Raw genomic sequence first — 22800 nt, forward strand, 5'->3', positions numbered from 1 at the left:
TCTTGTTCCTGGTTTCTTTCCAGACAAAATTTTTCAGATAATGAGAACTTGGGAGCTTGGTTTGCTGTATACCTGTTTGCAAACAAGGAATATTGTATCATGTTCTGGGACAACAAAAAATAATGAGTATAAAAGACAGCAATTTCTTTCAAGATACCTCTCCTCCGTAGTATAACATTTAGCATTATTAGCCATCCTCAGAGACCTGGGTTCAATTCCCAGTACTGCCAGACATTTAAGACTGTCAGGAGGGCTGACTAAATATCAGGCCTCCTGACAATCCGTCAGTTTTTCTTGGGTCCTTTCTTAATTTCAGTTACAGTTCCCAGTCTCTCACCCTTAGAGATTTGGCAGTTGGACATCAACTGATGCTCAAGTCCAGGGAAGCACCTGACCTTAGCATTAGATACTGCTTCTTTTTTTCATCCTCTAGTCTGTCTGTGCCCCCCCCCCCCCCCACTCCTTTCATCTCACAAGGTGTCTACTTGCCAAAAATGACCTCTCCCATTTTTATTCTATCCTCCACTTACAAAGGCTGCAGTTGAAAATTCTGGATCAATGTTTTTCTCTTATGTATACTCTATTCACACGGTCTTACTTGGTAAGTTGCTGCTCTCCATCTGTTTCCTAGACTTACATAAGAATCACATTTATATCTTAATTATAAGAGAACTTCATTTCTCTATCCAAAGCAGTAATCTTGCCTTTAGACAGTAATCAGTAAAAATCTGACATCATAACTGCTGTAAGGGCACTGCCAGTACATTATTAGAAGCGAAAAGGAGCTACTAGGCTAGGGTGATGAACCAACAGACATTTATCTTCAGATTTAGAAAAGATACATTAAGAAACAAAAACCAATATATATATATAAAAGTAGGCTACTTTATATCAGAATCATTGTTTTACATTTACCATGACAAACCACATTATTACAGACACTCATATGAAAATACTGTGTTTATTCCACCAGTCAAGTCAAACTGATGGTTGCGGAGGCTTTGTAGTAGCCATCAGTATTTGAAGTAGTGTACCTCTGCGATAGATGAATATTGTCCACTTGTTGCTCGCCAAAGTTGAAATTTTCAAACATCTAAAAATATAAGAACAGTTCCATCATATTTAAATACTGATGTATTTTATGGTACTCATTAAAAACAAGTCAGTACAGAGAGAGAGAGTTACCCTGCTAAATTACTATTCTTGCTGCCTTGCCATTTCTAAAAGCAACGTACCACATATGGTTGGGTGATTGTTCAATAATTGACTTTAAAGAGTCAATATACTGTATGTAGAGCAGTTCATCAGCTTCCTGATTCAAGAAAGGAAAGTCCTGATCCCTCAAAGATGTGCAATACTGAGTAAGGGGAAGGAACAGCCACAGGTCAGAAAATGGACAACTAAGTCTAAACTACAGTACTATAAAATGTTTTCTCTCTTTGTGTCATCCATTTTTCTGTTTTTCTAATAATAATGTTATTATTTTTACGTCTCACTAACTGCACTTTTACGGTTTTTGAAGGTACTGAGGTGCCAGAATTCTTTTACATGCCAGTAAATCTATGATCAATTATTCTTGAAATGACAACAGAAATCAGAATGGTGTAGCTTTCATTGCAAACAAGGAAATTGCAGCAACTGTAGTTAATGACCATATTTTAGCCATCCGTTTATGATGGAAACCACTCAATATCACTATTTTACAAGTCTATGCTCCAACGTCAGTGGCATCAGAGGATGAAATTGAATCCTTCTCTTCTATATTAGAAGAAAATCTAGATGCTTAAAAAGGATATCATTTATATCATGGGTGACTTCAATGCAAAAATAGAGGCACAAAGAGGCCTCAGCATCACTGGTAGCTTTGTTCTAGAGGAGCGCAAAGATGCTGGTGACCGACTGTTCCAGTTCTGCATGAAAAATCAGTTTAGCATCATCAACACCTGTTCAAACAACCTAACCGTCGGCTGTATATCTGGACATCCCCTGATGGTGTATATCGCAACCAGATAGATTACATTTTATGCAGCCAACACTGGAGTAGCTCCATCCATTCTGCAAAAACCTTTCCTGGTGTAGACTGTGACTCAGATCATCAACTACTTGCAGCCAAAATTAGAGTTAAATTTTGCAAAATTAAGAAGCCTGCTCCTCCAAAAAAAGTATGATCTCTCTAAGGTCCAAACCTCATACTCAATTGAGCTTAAGAACAGATCTGAATTGCTTGAGACTGATGAAAAGCATCCTGATGAGCTGTGGCAAGAAATAGAGTCCATCATTAGTTCAACAGCACAAGAACACATACCGTACAAGAAACTAAAGAAGCGTCACAAATGGCTCTCTGCACATACCCTATAGATTACAGATCAGTCAAGGCTAATGGTAATAGAGATCTGGTTAGACAGCTGAATGCAGATTTTTGACAAGCTGCAAGGAAAGACAAGACTGGAGTCAGCAGTGCCACCAATTACAAGAGGACTCCAAGAAGGGTCACAATCAGAACTTTTTCATGCAGGTAAAGAAAGCTTGAACTCTTTTTAGTGATTGTTGTAGATAAATGAGGTAATCCACCTAATTATTAAATATAAAATTACTACTTCAAGACTTATTTTAGTGTATATTGAATATTAGATCAAACGATTTTCAAGTATTATGCTATTATTTTTATTGTATGTATGGCCAATTCGTTTTTTAAGTGTTTTAAGACCTTATGGCTGATGATGGCTTAATATAAATAGGCCAAAACTAGTACCATAATTAAAATAAATTGAAGTACTAATTTTATATTCTATTGATTAGGTGGATTACCTCATTTATCTACAATAATTATATTGTCATCAATATGGAACATGAAAATTATAAACTCCTTTTAGTGCTCGTAAAGAAGCAATAAGATGCAAGGATGGGAAGATCCTGATTGCACAAGAAAGTATTAAGAACAGATGGCGTGAGTATACTGAACAGTGTTGCCAACTTAGTGGATATTCCGCTAAATTTGGCGGAATTAGAAGACTGTCGGCGTAGAAATATATCATTTAGCGGACAGCGGATTTTTTGGTGGAATTCTAGATTTATTATAGCGGAACTTAGTGTTTTATCCATTTCACGTGTTTTAAAATTTGTATTCCAGTCTGTGTCCGAGCTATTCCGTATTTCTTGTCAGGAGCTAGCAGTCACACGAGGAAAACATGTTATTTGGATTTGATGTTATGAGATCAGAGATCACAGTATCATCAATTTGTAATGCGTCGGGAAAGGGCACTTATCTCTTAGTTGACGAATGAGACAGATAATGAAACTGTGAGAGAGTAGAATTTATATTTATGTTATGAAGGAAGACCGTTTAATGAACTGACCTGTTTTGTGTGTGGCCCTTGAGATAGGGGATTCAGGATTTCACCTAGTTTGCACCCGGCACTAAAACGCCTACAAGTTTTAGTTCGCCGGCTTGCAGGCAGGAGATTAATCACAGTGAAATTCACAGATCAGGTGTGTGCAGCGGTCTAGAAAGCCAAGAATAATGGCCGAGAGGATTCGTCGTGCTGACCACATGACACCTCGTAATCTGCAGGCCTTCGGGCTGAGCAGCGGTCGCTTGGTAGGCCAAGGCCCTTCAAGGGCTATAGTGACATGGGGTTTGGGGTTTGGTTTGGTTTTTTTAGGTGTGTGCAGACATTTACTTTCATTATTATTATTATTATTATTATTATTATTATTATTATTATTATTATTATTATTATGTCCGGCTCCATGGCTAAATGGTTAGCGTGCTGGCCTTTGGTCACAGGGGCCCCGGGTTCGATTCCCGGCAGGGTCGGAAATTTTAACCATCATTGGTTAATTTCGCTGGCACAGTGGCTGGGTGTATGTGTCGTCTTCATCATCATTTCATCCTCATCGCGACGTGCAGGTCACCTACAGGCGTCAAATCAAAAGACCTGCACCTGGCGAGCCGAACATTTCCTCGGACACTTGTGGCACTAAAAACCATGCGCCATTTTATTATTATTATTATTATTATTATTATTGCTCGTTTTATTGCTCGTTATTTGAGATCGGATTTCTTGGCGGAATTTTAGCGGATTTTTAGTAGTATTTAGCGGATCTTGAAAATATAAGTTGGCAACACTGATACTGAACAGTTATATTCCCACAATGGCAAAACTGTTCCACCATGTAGCGTTGAACCATGTGAATTAGAACCAGATATCCTGCATGAAGAAGTGGAATGGGCACTAAAACAGTTACCCGATAACAAAGCTCCTGGTTTCGATTGTATCCCAGGTGAACTGCTAAAGCCTGTCCCTTTGGCCGCTATCACTGCTTTGTGCCAGAAGATATAGCAAACTACCACCTGGCCAAGGGGATGGAAAAGATCAATCTTTATCTCACTGCTTAAAAAAAAGGAGATGTCAGTGACTGCTCAAATTATCATACTATAGCTTTGATTCCACATGCTAGCAAAGTTCTTCTAAAAATCATACAAAAACATCTTGCACCCGTCCTTGAAGCTCAGTTACCTGATGTTCAAGCTGCTTTCTATCAAAGTTGTGGCTCCCGCGATCATATTGCTAATCTGCGGTGGATCATGGAAAAAGCACTTGAATACCAGAAAACAGTCTACATGTGTTTTGTTGACTATAGAAAAGCCTTTGACTGTGTTGAGCATGACAAACTATGGAAAGCCTTGCTGGACTTGGGGGTACCCTTATATCTGACTCAGATGATACATTCGCTTTATACAGAACAAGAGGCAGCAGATCGCACACGATATGGTGACAATGAATGGTTTAAAATTGAAAAGGGTGTCTGTCAAGGCTGGATTCTTTCACCATTCCTTTTCAATGTGTACACAGAAATAATTATGCGGAAGTTAAATTGAGAGGAACTCGACATTGGTGTGAAGATTAGAGGAAGAACTATAAACAATTTGAGATATGCTGATGATACAACCCTGCTAGCAGAAACAGAAGATCTGAAGCTTTTAATTTCCTGCATTATAGATGGAAGTGAAAAAATGGGCCTGTATCTCAATATTAAAAAGACCAAATTTATGACTATGGATGAGTGTGGTACTGTTTGTCTAAGGCTAAATGGGGAGGAGATACAGAATGTGGAGGATTTCATCTTCTTGGGAGTCAAAATCAGTAAAAGTGGAGATTGTGGTCCTGAAATTAAAAGACGGATTTTGCTTGGACAAATTGCTGTGATAACTATGTCCCTGATCTGGAAGATCAGAGATATCAGTTTGGCTACCAAGTACAGATTAGTCAATGCGATTATATTCCCACTGTTCACATATGAATGTCAGAGCGGGATGCTGAAACTGGCAGACAAGAGGAAGATCGATGCTTTTGAGCTCTGGTGTTGGAAAAGACTCTTACGAATACCATGGACTGAAAAAATCACCAGTAAGGCATTTAGAGTGCATTAAGCTCAGTATGTCACTGGATGGTATGATTACAAAGCTGAGATTAGTATACTTTGGTCACGTTTATGCGAACAGATACACTGGAAAAAGCAATCATGCTAGGAATGATCAGCATTATAAGAAGACCAGGTTGCCAGAGAATCGATGGTTAGATACCATTAAAAAAAAACACCACCCTCACCCTGGAACAACTAAAGGAGACATTGTGGAACAGGACAACTTGGAGAGCGCTAATTCATAGAATTGCTGATGGTCGGATTCGATTAAACGGATGACATTATCATCGACAAATCTACTGACACAAGGCTGACGTATTTGAGTACCTTGAAATATCATTGGACTGAGCCAGGATGAAACCTGTCAAGTTGGGCTCAGAAGGCCAGCGCTCTACCGTCCGAGCTATCAAACCAGCTCTTCTTTAGATCTGATGCAACTTAATTCAGTCTCACTATACTATTGTCATGAAAGTCTTGAAATGATCCACCTGCTCCAGTTATTTCCAACCTGACATTACATTAGTCTTGGAAAGGCTAATTTTCATATCATATTCGCTGCACCTCTTTTCCAGCTCCGAGATATTAGATTGCAGTTTATCAGCACAATCTGCCATACAGACAAAGACTTTATTCAGAAAAATACCCCCTTACTAAAATTTCCAATAAACAACAAAACTGATGTTGGTGAAAATAATGTTTTTTACTACATGTATTTCCAAGAAAATAACAGCAATAATACACGTTTTATACAAATTATAAAATGACAATGTGGTAGTTATACCGTGCAGCCATCCACATTGAGGCAATTCTACTTCTAGCAATGTTCATACTATAACAGCAAGCAGCAATGAAGTTTCAGATATTTAAGTTTATATTAACTGCTGGCCACTCAGTCTGAAAACTTGTATTCCATAACAAGCCATACAGTGAAATAGAGTTTAATACTATTTTTAGAAAGGATAATGGAAATATACAGTTGTTACCAGTATCGAAAACATATGATCCATTGGTGAATGAAGATGACGTGCAGAAAACATCTAAAAAGCATATGTGATAATGCAGTGTTGTTCACAGCGATGAAGATAATTCTGGATCATCAAAGACGGTAGCCACCAAGAAGTTTTTGACGTCTTGTTAAAGAAATTGGACCTAGTTAAGGTTCACTACTAATGAAAATAACAGTCAAGTAATGTTATGCAGTGTTTGTATAAAGGCCAGTTTCCACTGATCAACATTTAATAACAACATGTTTAAACTGTTATGTTAACTGGTGACACCATCAACATGTTAACTGTTAAATGTTAAATACTGTTTCATTTAATATTGTGTCCACATTTATGAACATGTTAAACTTGACTTCACCGGGCTGAGTGGTTCAGATGGTTTAGGCACTGGCCTTCTGACCCTAACTTGGCAGGTTTGATCCTGGTTCAGTCCAGTGGTATTTGAAGGTGCTCATATACGTCACCTCGTGCCAGTAGATTTACTGGCACGTAAAAGAACTGCAGGACAAAATTCCGGCACCTCGATGTCCCCGAAAACTGTAATAGTAGTTAGTGGGACGTAAAGCAAATATCATTATTATTAAACTTGACGTCCTTTGTTTATATACAGGTAGTTCATATCAGTTTGTGGTAATACATTCAGGTGGTGTCTTGTATTTTCAAACAAGGACAATGGACTCAGATGAAGAGGATTTGGCCTTTGTTATTACCACTGTTGCTTCTTACACGACCTTGAGAAGGAAGGAAAGGAGAATGTGAGTAAGACAATACCTCTATAAAAGGAACAATGTGGATGACATTCTGAATGAGCTAAAAGTAGAAGACAGGTTTGGATTTAAAAAAATTTCTGAGGATGTCTGAGCATGATTTTAATGTAGCTTTGGAAAAAATACTTCCTACCATAAGAAAGGAGGACACTCAGTCACGAGCAGCTATTCCACTTCACCTGCGTCTTGGGATGACTCTTTTTTTCGCACAGTATAAACTTCGACCACTCCCATCCGTGACTTCTGACTTTTCTGAACTTTTTACAATTACCGATTGTACTGGGAGTGGAAGGAGGCTAGGTTTTTTTTTTTTTTCAATACACTCGCAGGAGCAATTATAGGTAATTTCGAGTTTCTGGAAAATTCATTCACAATTAAGTATTTAATTTATTTTCCACCTAGTCGATACAATGATTGCTTAAGGCAATTTTTAATGGTCAAAAGTGGTACATGTTTCGTATATTATCAACATCTTCAGCCACATAACACTGTTTAGATGAAAAATATATAAAATTGACAAAGTAATGCTTTAAAGGAAGTGTCCTATAAAATTGACAAAGTAATGCTTTAGAGGAAGTGTCCTTAAAATTAACATAAGATTAATTTTATGTTAATTTTAAGGACACTTCCTCTAAAGCATTACTGTGTCAGTTTTATATATTTTTCATCTAAACAGTGTTATGTGGCTGAAGATGTTGATAATATACGAAACATGTACCACTTTTGACCATTAAAAATTGCCTTAAGCAATCATTGTATCGACTAGGTGGAAAATAAATCAAATACTTAATTGTGAATCTATTGAAGTGCGATACGGACCATGAAGCTGATTTTATGTAATTTCTGGAAAATGTCGGCTCTCCTCGTTTTATGTCGGTATTCCTTCAATGAGACATTTCACATGGAAGGCCTTTCTATTATATCATTAATTAAGTCCAGAGTGGTCTCCTTGCTGCACTTCATTTCTGACTAAATTTTAGTATAGTGCAGAGAGAACAACACATGTGCGTGTACTGCATTTGTAGCTTGTGACTATAATCCTACTCTTTTCATGAGAAGCATGTCATTTAAGCTATCTGTTGGCATAGAAACATCACGGAAGTTGTCGAAACTGTGCCGACATCTCACAAACAACGAATTGACTTGACAAGTTTACCACTTGGAGAGAAAAACATGCCAACATGTTAAAAGTGTTAACCTCAACAACATGCAAAGTCAATTGGAAGACGCAATGACAACATACATGTCAATTCTACATGTTCAATTTAACATGTTGGTGTTAAATGTTAATCAGTGGAGACCGGCCTTTACACATTCAGAAGTGTGTAAAACTGCTAGAACCTCATCTGGCGATTTACCTCAGGCAAAAGACAGTGTAATGAAGAATAAAAGAACCTCAATGCTACATATAAACATGAAAAAGTGTTCCTTCTAACTGTTTGCAGCAGGATGAAATGCTTAAAAACCAGATCCTAGAAAAGTCTGTAGAAGCTGTTAATGAACTGTTCATAAAAAAAAACAAAAGGAATAATTCGATACAATGGTTAGGGTGTCGACCCTTAATTAGTTGTGCATTGTCTTTCAGACTCTATGTATTATATTTTATTTCTCATGTGCTTTGCAAGCAAAAGATATAACCACCATGTCATGTACCTTTCCCTGCATTCACTGTTGATAACTCAGGCTGGTTACGCTCAATTATAGAATGTGGTAGTAAAGGTATGTGTGTATTGTAGAACTGTATCAACACGGTCATAACTTCCATGTACGACTAACTGTGGCTGCTGAATTTTCTGCTGTTAACATTGCAATTACCGAGTGTCATTCTGGTTTTCTTTTCCTTTTTTTCCCCATGTTTTTTACATTTCTTCCTGAACATCACGATATAATCTCAATCTGTATGTGCCTAACATTCAAATTGTAGAGTTACAGTAGAGAGCCTCCCTCAGCAAGTGAAAGTTCAAGTCCAGCAGCTTGCTGGCATTCCTGACAGACAAAAATCATCAAAGCCACAGGTGTACCTGGAAGATGCAGTTTTTGTACATGGCAGCAGAATAGTAAGATAAGTGGTATGTGCACGAATGGTCAAAAGTACATTTGCATGAAGCATACTGTAAAGTGTGCACTTCTGACAGATGAGTACGACAGCCAGTGAAGAACTAGCGGAACTTTATGGACAGTGGATTGTATCTCTTTTATAATTCAAAACCAAGAAGAATATAATCCAAACAAAGCCCAGTGGCACAAAAGCCCTGATGAGCCTAGGCCTACCAAGCAACTGCTGCTCAGCCAATGGGCTGCTGCATATTACGAAATGAAGCGTGGTCAACATGATAAATCCTCTCGGCTGTTATTCTTGGCTTTATAGATCAGGGCCACCATCTCACTATCAGCTCTTCAATTGTAATCACATAGGCTTAGTGAACCTAAAAACAGCCCTCAGATCGAGGTAAAAGTACCTGACCTGGCTGGAAATCGAATCCAAGGCCTCCGGTTGAGAGGTATACCCTTACACCATGGGGCCTGCTATAGGAATTTGATATTTAAGTGAACATAGTCTGGCCAGTCCAGTCCACTACAGTAATACAGTAGACTGTACAGCTAGCGACTCTGCGCCAAGTGTTTTAATAATTCTGCCCAAAGGCAAGAAATCAAGTATCGGTTACGTGGTGTTTTAAATTAATTTGTTTAATAATTTGTTGATCTGCGCCAAGTGTCAGGCGGAGAGACATAACCTGACCTCCTAAGAGGACCAACGGCTTCAGGCGGATGAGTTCTCTAAGGTGGGGTGATGGTCCCCGTAGTGTAGGTAATGACACTGGAACCCATCAAGCAGCATCTGTTTCCAGGTTAGGGGTGGCTGCAGAAGGTGTCTGTACTCCACGTGCTGCCAGCCGCTCTAAAATGCCTTTGGAAGTGGCAAATACATTATAAAAACAGCCTAAAAATGGATGCGAATTTGGTGCGGCCTTGGAAAATGCTAGGACATCCCCTGCAGAAGACACGCAGTTCTCCAGGTACTGGGGGAGCTATGAGAAGTGGGAGACCAGTATCACAACTGGGACAGTCAACATCCTAACCCTGACAGGCAAGACCGAAGAGCTGATAGAGATGATATAGATGTTGATTCCCATAGGGAACTTGAAATATTTGTCCTGAATTAATAAATTTATAATACCAATATAAATGGTCTGTTATTGGACATTCTAAATTTTCCAGCTAACTCATTCCTGGTTGCCAGAGTTTCGCCCCCATGTGCTAAATTGGGCTCATCAGTTGGTACCTTGCACACCCACCAAGACGCATGGCTAGTGCATACCATGGAGGCCAAGGACCAAGGGACCAAGGGACCAAGGGAAGGGGCGGGCCACCTAGAAGGTTACGCCTTCTCTCTGGCCAGGAGATTTGGCAGGGTTTGGGGATTTGATGGGGTTTGATGATAAAAGAAGGGTGTTTTAGTTTGGTGATGTGATGATGGGGCCTCTTGGCTAAGGGTGTAGATCTGCTCTTTTGCTTTTTATTGAATTTTGGTTACAAAGGTTATTACATTATGATTTACAATTTGGTTACATTGAGTTACAATATGGTTACAGTACAGATATAATTAGTCACTGTTGGGAGGTTGGGAAAAGTAAGTTGAAGGTTTGCTGGTAAAGGGAAGAGAAGTTTAGTAAGGATATGAGGAGTACCTGGAGAAGGTAGGAGCGGTTTTGTAGGTTGGACGGGTGGGATTGAGGGTTGGGAAGCTGGGCACGGTTTCGCGGAGTGGTGGGGTGGGAGGAGGGTTGCGGGGGAGATCGAGATGGCTCCACTTGGTGGTGGTGGCCGAAAAGTTTTATCCCCTGCTGTATAAGTCGCTGGACTTCCTCTGTTGTTTGGAGATGGAGTCACAGCATGAAGGTGGGCCCGGTTTCATTGTGGATTCTGGTTGCTCGTTTTAAGTGGAGTCCGGCGAGGCGCAGTTCCTGGCTGATGAGGTTTGTTGGTATTCCTAGATTTACGCCCCTCACAACGCAGCTGGGGTTGCATTCCGGTGGTGGTGATCTTCTATTGGATTCGGGCGGTGGTGGTGTTGCTGGTCTTGCTGTTTCAGATGCTTCCTTGGTGGGTGTGGGTGGCCGAGCTGCTGGGTTGGGTGAGCTGATTGGGGAGATGGGAGACATCATTATAGGGGAGGTATGTGACGGGACTGTGGTGGTTATGGGGGTTTTGCAGGAGGTGGGGGTTAGATAGGTAGCGGTAGCGGTGGTAATGGTTGTCGTTGGGTTTGTATACGTATAGGACGGGAGCTGGTGTGGCGGGATGTAGGGAGGTGGCTGGGTGCAAGGTTTCGGTGATGGTGGAGGAGGAGTGTAAGCAGGCGGCTGGGTTCCCGGTTTCGGTTCAAATTCCTGTTCCAGATGTTTCGGGCATGGATCCGTGATGAACTGCCGTCCATGAATGTATATTCCATATAACAGTGCCTGATGGACGTCTTGTGGGGTGGCTAGTTGTACCAGGAATTTGTCAGTTGGCAGGTGGTTTTCCAGTATCCTGGAGGCATTAGTGGCTGGAACGCCGCTGTTACGGAGGGAACGGAGAAGTGATTCGTCCGTGAGGCTGAGATCAACGCCTTTGAGGATGATGTTAGGCATTATGGGGACGCCGACTTCCTTTTGGTGTCTGGCCTAATTATTCTAGTCAGCACGGCAGGGTACAGAAGTTAAAGATGAGGAGTTCCCCTGCCGTAATAAAAATAGGCGTGATCGTTTCTGAGTTTGGAGAGGGAGGTCACTGCGTAGGCTACTTGGTGCTACCAGCAGTGCCAATGCACTATGAGAGACTTTGTCTCATTTCCAAAAATTGATGCCTGCTTGGCCATTATATGATATAGATGTTGATTGCCATAGGGAAGTTGAAATATTTGTCCCGAATGAGTAAATTTATAATACCAATATAAATGGTCCGTTATTGGACATTATAAATAGAGTTCATGAAAGAGAAGGACAGCCATCCTTGGTCTTAGTGAAACAAAATGGAGAAGAAGAGGGGAAAGAAAACCGAATGAAGGGTACAGGCTGTTTTACAGTGGAGGACAGGATGCTGCATATGGAGTAGGATTGATCATTAGAAAGGATGTCCTGGAATATGTAGAGCAGGTGAAGAAGATCAGTGACAGAATGATCATAGCAAAGATACAGTTAACATTACCCTGCACGTGCTAAGCGAGCAACAGCAATAGGCAGCCAGTCTATCCTAGGATCTCCTGGCTATCAAATTATGTCAAAGACACCATGTGAAAACAGCTCTTCTCAGAGCTCTTTAACAAGAAACATTGGTCCCACTATTCATATTTTCCAACTCAATATAGAAAGTATCAGCAGAGCAAAGTGTGATTATCTCTCAAAAGTACTCAGAGAGAACAGCATAGATGTTGTTGTCCTTCAAGAGACGCATGTTGCTAATGAAGAAAAACTCAGTACTAGAGGTCGTATTGCTGGGTACACAGCACTAGGAGAAAATTACCATGAAGCATATGGAGTGACCACACATGTCCGTAATGACGTCAAAGAAGCTGAGCTACCATCTCAAAGCACAGAAGAAAATGTCCATCAGGTTGTCGTCCGACTGAATAATGTCTCGATCATCAACATCTACTAACCACCATGCATTTTATGGCCTCAGTATGTTGTACCAACTGCAGAACATCCTGCAATTTATGTGGGGGATCTCAACAGTCATCATCAACTCTGGAAGTATTCTAAAACAGATGATTGTGGACTTAAATTAATGGACTGGTGCGAAAGTAATAACCTCCATCTAGTATTTGATGCTAAAACTCGATTTTTTTGATCAGCTGCATGGGGTAGAGATTCAAATCCAGATTTATGCTTTGTCAGCTCCAATATAAATGGAAATCCCTCGCACACTACATGAAAAGTGATGGGAGATTTCCCTCATAGCCAGCACAGACCAGTAATACTCGAATTTAGTGTCACAATTCCCATTATACGTTCAACGCCACGTCCCCGATGGAATTTCCAGAAAGCTGATTGGTCTGCATTCTCTGTAGAACTAGATAAATGCATTCATTGGATTCCCCCAAATCACCAAAGTTATCAACGTCTTGTTGGCGCAGTTATATCTACTGCTAAGAAATGTATGCCCAGAGGTTATCGGAAAGAATATGTTCCTGGCTGGAATGCCCAGAATGAGGAATTATTTAAGAATTTCCAACAAAACAGAGATGCAGAAACTGCTAACAAACTTCTGGCTAGCTTGGATGATCGCCGCAGACAAAAGTGGGTTGAAACTGTCGAAAGCTTAGGTTTTACTCATTCTAGCAGAAAGGTCTGGGGCCTTCTTAGAATTCTAGAAGAAGGTGCACCAGTAGTGAAGGGTCAACCTCAGGTGACAACTGACCAAATAGCTTCCCATATTGTAACAACTTCCCGAGCTCCAGCTGATAAGAAGCATACAAAGTATGTTAGATGCCAGCTTTGTGGTCTGAAATCATCAGCACCTCGCATTTCTAGTTATTCACGCCCCTTTACAGCCCTTGCTGTTCAAGAGGCTTTCAAAGAACTAAAACCTGGTAAGGCACCTGGATTCGATGGAATTCATCCAGAATTCCTCATACATATGGGAGACAATGAAAAGAGATGGATGGCACAGTTCTACACGGACATTCTTCAGACTGGACAAATCCCACCTGACTTCAAGAAAGCTAAAATTATTTCCATATTGAAGCCTGGAAAACCTGAAAACAGACCAATAGCTCTCCTTAGCTGTTGCTACAAACTCTTTGAAAGGCTTACCTACAACAGAATTGGATCAACCATTTTAGAACTCATTCCTGTGGATCAGGCAGGCTTCAGACCTAACCGAAACTGCTGTGATCAAGTACTTTCATTAACATCTTACATTGAGGCCGGATACCAGCAAAAGCTTAAAACATCTGCTGTCTTTGTGGATCTCACTGCTGCCTTTGATACCGTTTGGAAGGAAGGATTGATTTATAAATTACTCAGAGCTATACCCTGCAGAACGATTGCACAGCTTATCAACAACATGATCAGCGACAGGAAATTCCAGGTCTGTTTAGGTGAAAAGAAAAGCTCAGTGAGAAAACTGCATAATGGTTTGCCCCAAGGATCAGTTTTATCACCACTACTGTTTAATCTGTACATCTCTGATCTTCCAGAAACAATATCCAGGAAGTTCTGCTATGCTAATGACTTGACCCTGGCCACACAACACAAGATCTTTGAGAAAACTGAAGACATTTTGACTCAGGACTCATCCACATTGGCAGAATATTTCAGGAAATGGAGACTCAGACCCAGTACAGCCAAAACAGAGGTTTCTTGCTTCCATTTGAGCAACCGGCTCGCTAACTTAAAACTAAATATTACCTTCTCCAATCGAGTACTTAATCACAACAGGCATCCAAAATATCTCGGTGTTACCTTGGACCGGACTTTGTCATTCAAACAACATCTTTTGAACTTGTCGAAGAAATTGAAAACCCGAAACAATATTATTCAGAAGCTAACTGGTACTACTTGGGAATCTACTGCAAACATCCTACGCTCTTCAGCCTTAGCACTGGTTTTTTCTGCTGCTGACTACTGTGCTCCAGTGTGGATTAATAGCCCATATACAAAGTATATTGACCCACAATTGAATACCAGCATGCGTCTTATATTTGGCACCATCAGATCAACTCCAGTTCACTGGCTCCCACTGTTGTCAGGAATAATGCCACCTGACTTACGAAGATCCAGAGCTCTTGTTCGAGAGTACAACAAGATCTGCAAGAATCCTCTGCTACCTGTTCTAAATGATATACCAGCTCTTAAGTCTCCAAAGACTGAAATCACGACATCCACCCCTTTGTGATGCTGCTCTGAAGACATCCACCAACTTCAATGCTTTGGAGGAGTGGAAAGGCCCCTGGAATATCTCTCCCGACGTGCCCCTGCATAACATCTTCAGAGGGGAAAAAAATGCAAATGGATCCCAACTGCCACGTGCAACTTGGTCCAGACTGAACAGGATCAGGACAGGTCATGGAAGGTGCAGGGATTCTCTTTACAAGTGGAACTTTCTACCATCTCCAGAATGTGACTGTGGAGCCCCTCGCCAGACTATTCCCCACATTGTAAGCGAGTGTCAACTACAGGCTTATCCAGGTAGTTTGGAAGACTTCCTATCTCCAACAGTGGATGCACTACAGTGGATTGAAAAGTTGGACATTCAAATATAACAGATAACACTAATGCCTGAAGTGAATCAATGTTTTTGTTATTGTGTATATATTGTATATTATGAATATAATTTCCTTGCCATACGCTAAGAATAATGTGCTCAACAAACTGGAAATATAGGAGAGAATACAGAACAATTCCTTGAAGAGGTACATACAGAAATACACTGAAGACAAGGAAGTAATTATAATAGATCTGAATGCACAAGTGGAAAGAGAGAGACCGGGAAGAGAAGAGATTCTGCGGCCATATGAATATAGCAGCAAGAATCAAGAAAGGGATATGTTAATGGACTTCTGCCAGAGGAACCAACAAAAAATAGGAAACACATGGTTTGGGAAGAAAAATATCCAGAAGATTAGCAGGTGTGGATGGGGAGACAGAAGAATACAAATGTTGACTGATTACATATTAGTGATCATAGGATTTAATCTTCATATTAGTGACTTCATATTAGTAGAAACAGGCCATCGGAAAGATCTTATGGAGGTTACAGCTATGCCTGAGGAAGCTTTTGGGGATGACCATATAGCAGTGATAGCAAGTTGAAACTAGTCAAAGACACAAAACTATAAGAACAATGAGAAAGAAAGATTAGAGTCTGGAGATTGAAGGAAAATTTTGCTAGTTGCTTTACGTCGCACCGACACAGATAGGTCTCATGGCGACGATGGGACAGGGAAGGGCTAGGAGTGGGAAGGAAGCGGCCGTGGCCTTAATTAAGGTACAGCCCCAGCATTTGCCTGGTGTGAAAATGGGAAACCACGGAAAACCATCTTCAGGGCTGCCAACAGTGGGGTTCGAACCCACTATCTCCCGAATACTGGATACTGGCCGCACTTAAGCGACTGCAGCTATCGAGCTCGGTATTGAAAGAAAAGGCGGTTCAGGATGAGTTTAGGAAAGAATTACAAAAACTGATACCAAGGACAGATATTACACATGTTGAACAGGAATGGAATAATTGTATGAGTGCATTTGTAATGAAGTGTTAAGGAGAGCTAGAGCTGAGCATGAGCTGGCAAATATCATCAAAGCCAGGAAAACAGCTTATTTAGGCCATGTTATACGAGGTAGAAAGTACGGGATTCTACACCTCACATTACAGGGAAAGACAGAAGGCAAGCGAGGAGCTGACAGACCACCAATGCCTTGGCTCCAAAACATCAAAGACTGGACTTGCATCAACAACACCCCAAGCAAATTTTAACCTTTAATTAGTCCCTCACGGTCATTTCCTCGGGGCCGATTACATTTTGCACGGTACTGAACTTCCCAGTTGAACTGTGGGTCTCCCTATACCTTTCTCTTTGTTCATTTGGACTCGTCCTGTCAGCATTTTGGCACGATCATGCAACCTGTGTGCGAGTGTGGGATCATTGTTGTGACGAGTGAAATTGCCTGGATGTTTCCTCCGTGTACGATTAAGTAAATTACCTTATATTTTAGTGCATATTTTTTTATTTTGGAGGTGGATGACCTTTTTGTTTTGTTCTTCTAAACTTATTTTAGAAAAATATTATTTCATATTTCATATGATGTGATCGTCGTAGGTAATTGCGAGTCTCATGAATTTAATATCACAAGATCATTCGACATAGTTAAGATCTACAGTATTCTGCTTTTAGATCAAACAAACTGTGTAAAAATAACCTACAAGTACTTAAAAGGGTTTCTTTTAATTATACTGAAGAATACTGCAAACGAACATGCCAAAACAACATCTCAAAGGACAAAAATGACGTGCATTTTTAACTCCAAAGGTTACCTCCGTGTGCGAATAGTAACGTAATCATTTTTGTGCGACTAGACAAGAGTTAAGTTAGCTAAACAAAGGAATGCTTTCTCCAGGGTGATCGCCAATGCCTGGGGGACCGGATATGGGACATGAAGGAGAACAAGAAGAAGAATTTGTAAGAAGTGCAGAGAAAACATGTGGTAGAATCACAAAAGTAAGCAAGAAAGCAACAACATGGTGGATTGATAGAGTGAAAGATAAAGTAAAGGAAAAATAATAAACTTGGAAAGAATGGAAAACACAAAGACTGAAGACTGGAAACGAAAAGAGTTTGCAAAAATGTAGCAGCCAAAGAAAAGTTGGGGAAACATTCACCAAGGAAGTAAAGGAAGATTTGAACAGTGGGAAAAAGTTATTATTTGGAATTATAAGAAACTGTCGGAATGAAGTGGTGAACAAAGGATTTGTAAAGAATAAAGGAGTAATACAGACAAAATCAGAAGAGATAATGAACACATGGAAAGAATATTTCAGTGAAGTGATGAATGTGAAAAACCAGACATGTGGAGAAGGTATACAGTCAGCAGGAATAGAAGTAACAGAGAAGGAATCATACATTACAATGACAGAGTGGAATGGGCAGTTAAAAAAATTAGGATGGGAAAAGCTGTGGGAATAGATGAAGTAGCCATAGAAATGATCAAGGCTGGATGACCATTGGGACTCCAATGAACTTGTAGAATACTCAAGTGTGTATGAAGAGAGTAAAAGTGCCCGAGGATTGGGAAAAGGGGGTAATACCAACATTCAAGAAAGTATAAGATGATGTGCGGTAATTACCGAGAAATCACCATCATCTCCCACATTGCCAAGATAAGGGAAAGGATATTGGAAAGAAGAATTAGAGAAAAGGTGGAAAGTCAGTTACAAGAGGAACAATTTGGATTCAGAAGTGGAAGATCAACAGTAGAACCCATTTTCATTCCGAAACAGATCATGGAAAAGAGTTGGGTATAAGGGAAGGATATAGTAAAGACTATCCTAGTGGAAGATCAACAGTAGAACACATTTTCATTCCGAAACAGATCATGGAAAAGAGCTGGGTATATGGGAAGGATATAGTAAAGACTATAGTAGACTTAGAAAAGTCTGGGAAAGCCTAACGCACAGAAGCATTGGCAAGGAAGAAGTAACAATGATAAAAGCAATATATCATAACTGTTACAGCTGTGTGAAGACAACAGTGGGTAGAACAGAATGGTTTGGACCTGACAATGGGCCAAAACAAGGGAGAGTGTTGTCACCTTTGCTGTTCATAATGATAATGAATGACATCATAAAGGCAGCAAAGGAAGATTACAGAGGGGAAAGAATGAACGTAATGATGTTTGCGGATGATGATGTGATCTGGGGAAAAGATGAGGAGGAGGTACAACAACAACTGAATGTACTGAATAGAAGGATTGAACAATGGGGATTGAGGATCAGCATGGTGAAGAGCAAGACAATGGTGATGAGTAGAGGAAGTAAAGAAGGAAATGGAGTTATCAAGGAGACAATGGAGACAAGGAACTGGAAATTAGTATAACACTTCAAATACTTGGCATCGAACTGACAGAAAATGGAAGAATGGATATGGAAATTAGTAGGAGGATACAACTGGGGAGAGCCTTTTACAACTGGGTACAGAGATTAATATGGAATCAAGATGTACTAATGAAGGCTAAAGAAGTCATGTACAAGAGATGACATATGCAGCAGAAACCTGAGAGTACACTGACTTAGCAAATGTCATGGGATAGTCACCTAATAGCGTGTGGGGCCTCCTCTGGCCCTGCGAACTGCAATGAGACGCCATGGAAGTGAGTTGACAAGTCCCTGGTAGTCCTCTGGACGCAGCTGACACCAAATCGTTTGCAGAGCGGCCGCCAATGCTGGTCTGTTCGTGGGTGCAGGATCCATGGCACGGAGCCTGCGTTCCAGGACATTCCAGATATGCTCGATAGGGTTCATATCGGGGCTCCTGGGTGGCCATGGCAGTCGTTGGACCTCCGCTGCATGTTCCTGGAACCATTCCCGGGCAATGCGAGAGCGATGTGGCGGCGCGTTATCATCTTGAAACACCGCAGAACCGTCTGGGTGCTGGAAGGCCAAAAATGGATGGAGATGGTCTCCGAGCAGCTCAACATACCGCGTACCATTCAAAGTCTCTTCCAGAATAACTAGGGGGCCCATTCCATACCAGGAAAATGTACCCCAGACCATAACAGAGACACCAGCGCCCTGGACCACACCTTCGAGGCAGGCGGGATCCATCGCTTCATGTGGTCTGCACCATACACGGTGCCTCCCATCGGCATGGTGCAGTTGAAATCGTGATTCGTCTGACCATATCATGTTACGCCATTGTTCCAGTGTCCATCCCTGGTGACTGGCGACAAATGCGCGTCGTGCCCGATGACGTTGGGTTAACAGTGGCACGCGTGTGCGGCGCCGGCTCCCATACCCCATAGAACCCATGTTCCTATGGACTGTCCACTGGGAGACGTGTCTAGCACGGCCTGTGTTGAATTGAGCCGTGATTCATTGCACGGTTGCCCGTATGTCACTACTGACAATCCGTCTCAGACGTCGCCGGTCACGGTCATCGAGGGTGGCTGGACGGCCGGTTGTTCGTCTGTTGTGGACGGTGACACCCGCATTCAACCATTCACAATACACCCTGGACACGGTTGATCGCGTGAAGCCAAATTCCCGCACCACTTCCGAAATCACACTTCCCATCCGTCAGACACCGATCGCCATACCCCGTTCGAACGGTGTCAGCTTACGACGACGTTCCATGTTACACCTGTCATAAGCACAGCCACTGCTCGCAAGGTCTCCTATACAACTGCCGCTGGCACAGGGGGCGTGTGGTGTGCAGACAACACACCTGCGCATCAATGCTCTGCTATCCCATGACATTTCCTCAGTCAGTGTACAGTACAGGAGGCTAAAATGAAATTCCTGAGGAGTATGGTACAGAAGACAAGGAGTGATAGAGTGAAAAATGAAGACTTCTGAAGAAAGCTAAATGTGCAAAAACTATATGACAAACTGGAACAGAACAGATTGAGGTGGTTTGAACATATCAAACAGATGAAAGACGGATGACTGACAGGGAAGACCAAGCTTACGATAGATGGACTCTGTGAAGAACAGCATAGGACAACAGAACCTGGTCTGGAACACAGTGTTGGACGAGGAATGGTGGGAACATAGGACGAAGTGAAGAGGAACCATATTTGCCTCCACCTGGTGTAAGCTGGAAAAGGGGAATTGATGATGATGATGATGATGAGGTTCCAAACATGGAAAACAAATTTGTGGTCAAAGGAATGTGTAAATGAGATCAAGAAAATGTGTGCATGTGCACATGAGCATGCATGAGTGCATATGAACACAGAGTCAAAGTGCATTTAGTCATTCCTATTGATTGTTTTTATCATGTATGCTGATCCTTTTATATTTCATACAGTCTTCTATCTTTTGAGAAGATAGTGTAGATTTCATACCCAGTCTTTAAGACCATCCATCCGCCTCTGTAGAGTAAATTTGTTTCCATAACATGATTAGCTGCCGTTCTCAGAGGCCCAGGTTCAATTCTCAGTATTGCCAGAGATCTAAGAATGGCAGGAGAGGTGGTATGTGGTTAAAATGGTACATGCAGTTCACCTCCAACGTGGATGTGCCTAAAAATATCTGCATCACCTCAGGACATTAATTTTTGTTTGGTTCTATGGCTAAATGGTTAGCATGGAGACAGATTTACTCTACAGAGGTGGATGGATGGTCTTAAAGACTGGGTACGAAATCTACATTATCTTCTCAAAAGAAAGATTCAAGGGGTTCTGGGTTTGATTCCTGACCAGGTCAGGGATTTTAACTCTCATTAGTTAAGTCCTATGGCTTGGGGGCTCAGTATTTGTACTGTCTTCAGCATTAGAATTTATCTTAGGTAGGGCATCATCCTCACAGACATGCAGATTGCCTGTACGGCGTCAACTTGAATGACCTCTCTGGAAGCCTCATGGCATTATTTAAGACCGTTCATGACTAAATGCGGTATTACAACTGTGCGCAACTAATTCAAGGTTAAGGTCAGTTTATTTAGCAGCAAAAAGAGAGTGGAGTTTCCGTGAATATCTGGAGCTTGTAAGTCTAAAAATTGCAAATGGCTTAGACGTGGGAACTCATCTTCGTACAAATAAGACTGCAGCAACAATGACTCGTTTTATAAGAGAACAATTAAGTGTTATATTAGTGAGTTTTAACAAAGTCACTGACCGGTTTTCAATTTCTGTGCAAAAGTCTATGGAAAGGTTTTCTGGAAAACATTCAATTTTGGATGTTACGTATGATAACGAACAAAATGATCCTTGCTGCTATTTCTATACACTAGTACTTGTAGAAAATGCCAAAAATGGTCCAAGCATTTTTGGAAGATGGCACAAGTGTTGAATTGCTTAACGAAAAACTTGTGGGATTTAGTTTGGATGGAGTGGTAGTAATAATAATAATAATAATAATCATAATAATAATAATAATCGTATGGACTCAGCTACTGTGTGCAAACATTTCAATTTGATGCCATCTGGCCATCTGCTCGACATTCCGTTTTACTGTAGGCCCACTAGATGGTAGACCGAGTAAACCAAAACTTTGTTGGGCGTCTATGGCTGAGATTTAATTAATTTTGTTGGGTAAACACCAAATGTATCACCAGAGATCTTTTACATGCCAACATTGTATGACATGGAGTGTCGAATGGACATTTTTCCGCCCTTCAAAAATCCAACTACCTCTGCCGAGTTTGAACCCACTATCTTGGGGTCCGGAGGCCGACACTCTACCGCTGATCCTCAGAGGCAGCTGGAGTGGTAGTATTTACCGGTAAGAATTAAGATGTTGCAGCTAGAATAAGGAGGAACATTTTATGGCCCACAGAATGGACCTTGTTACAGAACAAGTTTTTAGTGTTGTGAATGCTGTTCATAATTTTGAAAGTTTGCAATGTTTGCTAGATGATCTTTACAAGCTTTTCAGGTAAACCTTCTACAGCTGCAAAACCTAAGACATATTACGTAGTTAAGGGGTATTTGAAAGTTTAAAAAACATCATATTTGTTGGTGTTTTAGTGAGGAGGATTGTTTATTAGCAGTTTTCAAAGACTTCCCTGTACATCATCATGCAGTACCTAATTTCTGAATTAGTAAACAGTGAATTGATGAAAAGATTAAAAAAAAAAAATGGGTGAGATAGGCAGGTGTAAGGACTGTGCGTGTGAGTGGGAACTAAGGAGGATGAGGGAAGAGACAGCAGTTTGAGTGAGATAATTAGACTTGTAACTGAGGACAGGAATGAAGATAGGTCTCGCTCAATCAATGTACAGGATACGGTGGGTAGGCAAAAGCGAGAAGAAGGAAGAGGAGATGTTGTGAAAGATAGGTGGGTCAAGGACGACGACAGATAAGGGTTTTCCTCAGAGAGTAGGCCCGGGAGAGGTATCGGTGAGTAATATGTCTATTCAGATGCGTGTTGAAAACAAAACCAACTTTTTTGAACAATATTAC

At 41.0% G+C, this 22800-nt stretch overlaps 1 protein-coding gene across 3 annotated transcripts in view; it reads right to left on the reverse strand.

The window, feature by feature from the left end:
* Positions 1–865: 865 nt before the first annotated feature.
* LOC136877577 (activating signal cointegrator 1 complex subunit 1) overlaps positions 866–22800 on the reverse strand; it is a 148272-nt gene continuing 126337 nt past the window's right edge. For all 3 annotated transcript variants that reach the window (XM_067151730.2, XM_067151729.2, XM_067151732.2), the window contains exon 9: positions 866–1093. In XM_067151730.2, coding sequence (XP_067007831.2) covers positions 974–1093 — 120 coding nt within the window. In that variant the 3' untranslated portion in view covers positions 866–973. The remainder of the gene's footprint in view (positions 1094–22800) is intronic.

Source organism: Anabrus simplex, chromosome 7 (genome assembly GCF_040414725.1).
Source record: "Anabrus simplex isolate iqAnaSimp1 chromosome 7, ASM4041472v1, whole genome shotgun sequence".
NCBI lineage: Eukaryota > Metazoa > Arthropoda > Insecta > Orthoptera > Tettigoniidae > Anabrus > Anabrus simplex.